Here is a 4,281-nt window from a genome sequence, read left to right as displayed (position 1 = left end):
CCGTACAAAAACAAATGTGACGCCAATACATTTGACATACACGCAATGAAATCTTACCTCAAGACTAAGAAAAAAGACAAATACCAGTCTTTTGTTGCGATGAAAAAGGCCGGACTTAAGATAAAATCGAGCCTGGATGATTTAAATGAGATAAAGCTTAAAAAATATCTGAAAATAAGACGGTATTGTTTTCAGCCTGATGCAAACATGACTAATCTAAAACTCCAACCTTATAGTTTCGGGACACTTGATGATCAAAAAGATGCAATCAAATCAACTAGTCTGGTAACTAGTTTGTATGCTACAGATGTTGATGAGGAAAACACCTGTTGTGTTACTGGACTGGCAGTTCTAGGGAAAAACTGTATTGTCATAGCAGATCGTGATAATATGACAGTTAAACTTGTGGAAGTAGAGGAAGATAAGATCCTTTCCAAACTGAAAATGACGTCAGCACCATGGGATGTTACAGTCATCTCCGAAAAGCAAATAGCTGTTACTATACCAGAAATGAAAACGGTTCAGTTTGCATCTGTAACTGAAAACATGACCCTGGATAAACAGAAGAACCAGATAAGCCTTAGCGGAAATTGTTACGGAATTACAAGTTCGCACGACACAATTTTTGTTACTTTATGTGAACCCACACCAAAGTATGAACAGTACGATCTCGATGGAAAATTGTTGCATTCGGTAACACTCGACGCAAAGAATCCACAGTACGTAGTACTGAATGCAAATAAAACAATAATGTATATTTCAGATAATACCTACGGAAAACACATTCAAGAAATTTCAGTTACTAACCAAAGAGAACTGGAAACGTTACGAGTACAACGTGTTACTGGCATGGCGGTTGACAAAACAGATGTTTTATATTATCTCACTTCAATCTATGCGCCTGTTTATGCCGTCTGCATTGATAAAATGCAGGACAGTCAGCGACAAAGTTTCAGTCTTATTTCAGACAACATAGGAGGTAAGAGGTGTTTGGCTTTTTGTGATGAAACAAACAGACTCTTTGTCGGAACTCAAGGAGAAGAAAACGCAATAAAAGTGTATTATGTAGTCTGACAGTATTAGATGAATGATAAAATACGTGTTATGTTTGACATACATTTGAATGGGCAACAGAAAATCATACTGCTTAAACAAGACATGGGTGCCGGAACTTAAGTCCTGTTGGTCGTTTAAAAGAATCGTTTTTATGGTTTATCCAAATTAGCAAAACAAAGACCCCTTTAGTCATGTCACTGTTGAGCAACTAATATAAAATTTATAAACATAAATTCGATATATCCTCTGATTTATGACTAAGTTTAATTCATAAAGCTCTATTTTACCCAAATATGTGTTGTATCAAAATTTGAATGACGTCTATTAGGAGATGGATCCGTTCTCAACCTAAATAAATATTTTATGTGAAAATTCTAGAGCAATATCACCAGAGTGGTTATATTTATTATTCTATTTTGTTTTTGTTAAAACACGCTCACGCTAGAATGACGTCATGATAACGTGCGGCGACGTCAAAGTTTTTGTTGCGACCAAGAAAGAGCGCTACTATATTTTATCTACTGTTTTAGATTAAAGGCATTTTAGAATTCAAATAATTTATAGCAAAACGGTGTTTTTGAATTTGAAAATGAATTGCCTCTCGAAATCAGGAACTCAGACACATTAGATGTTTTCAAAAAGAAGTTGAAAACTCGTTATTTTGGAAATTACTTTGCACTCTTTTAGAGACGGTGACTGTGTTTTTTTAAGATATTGTGGTAACATGAACTGTATGATTTTTATTGTGTAAATTCATTCGAATATGAACAATTTTATCACAAATACAAAAATACAGTTGTTTGTAATAACTTATGGACATGTCACAATAACTCACTTCTACTTATTTACTAACAAAACAGTTATCTTACTGTATCTTAATACCGGTATTCTAATATTTTATTAATTTTATCTGATGCCTGATCTTTTGTTTAATACTTACTAAATAGTTTACATACAATGATAGTTATGCTCATTTATTTCATACATCTTTAAAATGTCTTAATTTTTAAACGTATTTTTTTATGTTTATAAAACGCCACTGAATAATTATGTTTTACGTAAAAATAGGCGTTTAATCAAATAAAACAGTTTCAGTTTCAGTTTTTCAGTTTCAGTTTTAACACTCTTTATACACTCGGGCGGTAATACGTCCTGCGCCCTCGTGAAATTATTACGCCCGACGTATAACCGCCCATCGTGCATAAATAGTGTTAAAGCACTCTTTTGCTATAAATTATCTGATCTAGTCTAGCCTGAATTATTTACATTGTAATGACCATTCATTGTTTTTATCAATTTGGGTTATATGATTAATATAGAGAAAATTTTCTTTTTATTAAGCCAGCTGATAATTATTCTTTTAACAGTCGCATCTTTATTTCAAGTAATTGAATAAAGTCATTTCTAACACGTGGTGAGGTTATTCCATCACATAAGTAGTTTCTTTGTAAAGAGACACTGTTATATGTACTTACTGTAATGAATATCTTGCATATATAACAGATTTACTTTTATCATTAAAAAAACTAAATGCTGTGAAGGGAGGAGATATGTTAGTTTCATTTGAACTTTCCCTACTGGATTTTGTTTACACTGAAAACTTGGTAACACTAATCAGTATTAGAACTAGTTGTGCACACTTTTATGATTTTCCGTTAGACAGAATCCAGATTAAGACTTTGTAGGATTCATCTTGATAATGTTATATTTCTAGCACAATAATTCGTGCGGAGTTATAGAACTTGTTCAATATTTTCTTTCCTATTGTCGATTGCATTCTTCAGATTTATTCAATATCCCTGCAATTCTCGAATTCCCCAAAATTTACATTCACTCTGGTGAAAGAGGACTAGGAGACTTATATTTTTGTTTGATAACATTGAACATATTGTAAATTTGCATTGCTGTTGAGCGTATATTCTTCGCTGTAGTTGTTATATTTTCTTGTTTTCTCTTATATCTGAAACCTATGCTGATGGTACGACTTATGCGTTTTCATCACTTAGCATAGAAAATTGTATGATTCATGTTGAAATAATTCATTTTTTGCAAAGGGAGAATTGATTAACATTAACACATGTGTAATATTATATCTAAAAAGAGCACAATCAATGTCATAAGTTCTTAGCAATTAATGAAATTTTAGAAATTTTGTATATAAATGATGTGTCAGATTAAAACTATTGCAATTAATAAACGTATGACTCCAACTCTGATAAATATGTTGTTTTCATTTGTCTATTAATAAAACCGAAATGTAAGTATTATGTGCTTAGAAAATATTCTGTTCTAACAAATAATTGAATGTAGCATGTGTATATATGTCCTGTAAAGGCTGTAATTCACAGTAACTTTGAATAAAGAAATAACAACAACAACAACAAAGATCAATAAAAAAAACACCACCAACAACAAAAACAACAACAACAAAGTTTAACATAAAAAGGAAAAACAAACAAAAATCAAAACAAAACAAAATTGAAAAAATAGGCAACACAAAACCTTTCTACAGTTACAGGCTTATCATGGTCTGCACTGTTCGCTTTTCATTCAGTAAATTTCCAGGAAACATCCTTTCGAATGCCCAACCAGTCCATTTTTGAAAATTAAAAAAAAAAATAAATAAATAAATAAACGCTGGATAAATGGGTAGGTAGGATTTTTCATTTATATCTATTGATAGGAAAGCAATCCTTGCAATTCAACTTGGCAGTTATGTTTAGGAATGGACATGGCTTATATTTACAGCGTTTGGTCTCTAAACGATCGTAATTCTGTTAGAAATTCCCTAGCAATTTCTTCAGTCTGTAACATCTAGCAAAATTCCAAAGTTTTATGTAAATATCTTTGTTTATGATCAATTTGTGAAAACTTTAATCATCTGGTTTGACAGATGTATGTTTTTTGAGCATATGTGTGAAATTTGCTGGTTGTACTTTCTTTCTAAAAACGATATTAGCTTTTAAACATGTATGTTAAAAACATATATGACAGTCGAAAACGGCCGGTGGTGTCGTTGAACTCGAGAATACAGGTATATGCAAGTCTTTAGAAACTGTCTTCTTTTTATTTTATGCCCTACTGTGTCCCTTCCTATGTATGTTTTGTACCTGTTTAACCTACTAGTATCTGTGCTTTTGCAAGTTATTTCGTCTTTTATTTGTGTACAGCTATGTGTAATTAAAGCCATGTCAAGTAATTCTGGCTGGCTCCATTATCAGTCCT

At 32.0% G+C, this 4,281-nt stretch overlaps 1 protein-coding gene across 1 annotated transcript; it reads left to right on the top strand.

The window, feature by feature from the left end:
• Positions 1-45: 45 nt before the first annotated feature.
• LOC128552363 (uncharacterized) lies at positions 46-1,074 on the top strand. Its single transcript, XM_053533389.1, has one exon. The coding sequence runs from the start codon at positions 46-48 to the stop codon at positions 1,072-1,074; it is 1,029 nt and encodes a 342-aa protein (XP_053389364.1).
• Positions 1,075-4,281: the final 3,207 nt, after the last annotated feature.

The sequence above is a fragment of the Mercenaria mercenaria genome, unplaced genomic scaffold (assembly GCF_021730395.1).
Source record: "Mercenaria mercenaria strain notata unplaced genomic scaffold, MADL_Memer_1 contig_2522, whole genome shotgun sequence".
NCBI lineage: Eukaryota > Metazoa > Mollusca > Bivalvia > Venerida > Veneridae > Mercenaria > Mercenaria mercenaria.
The sequence above is the reverse complement of the archived record's forward strand: the minus strand, read 5'-3'. Positions and strand labels throughout refer to the sequence as shown.

What these genes read in the sequence shown, in the direction of transcription:
- LOC128552363 (XM_053533389.1), top strand. Translation starts at nt 46, where the DNA reads ATGAAATCTTACCTCAAGACTAAGAAAAAAGACAAATACCAGTCTTTT.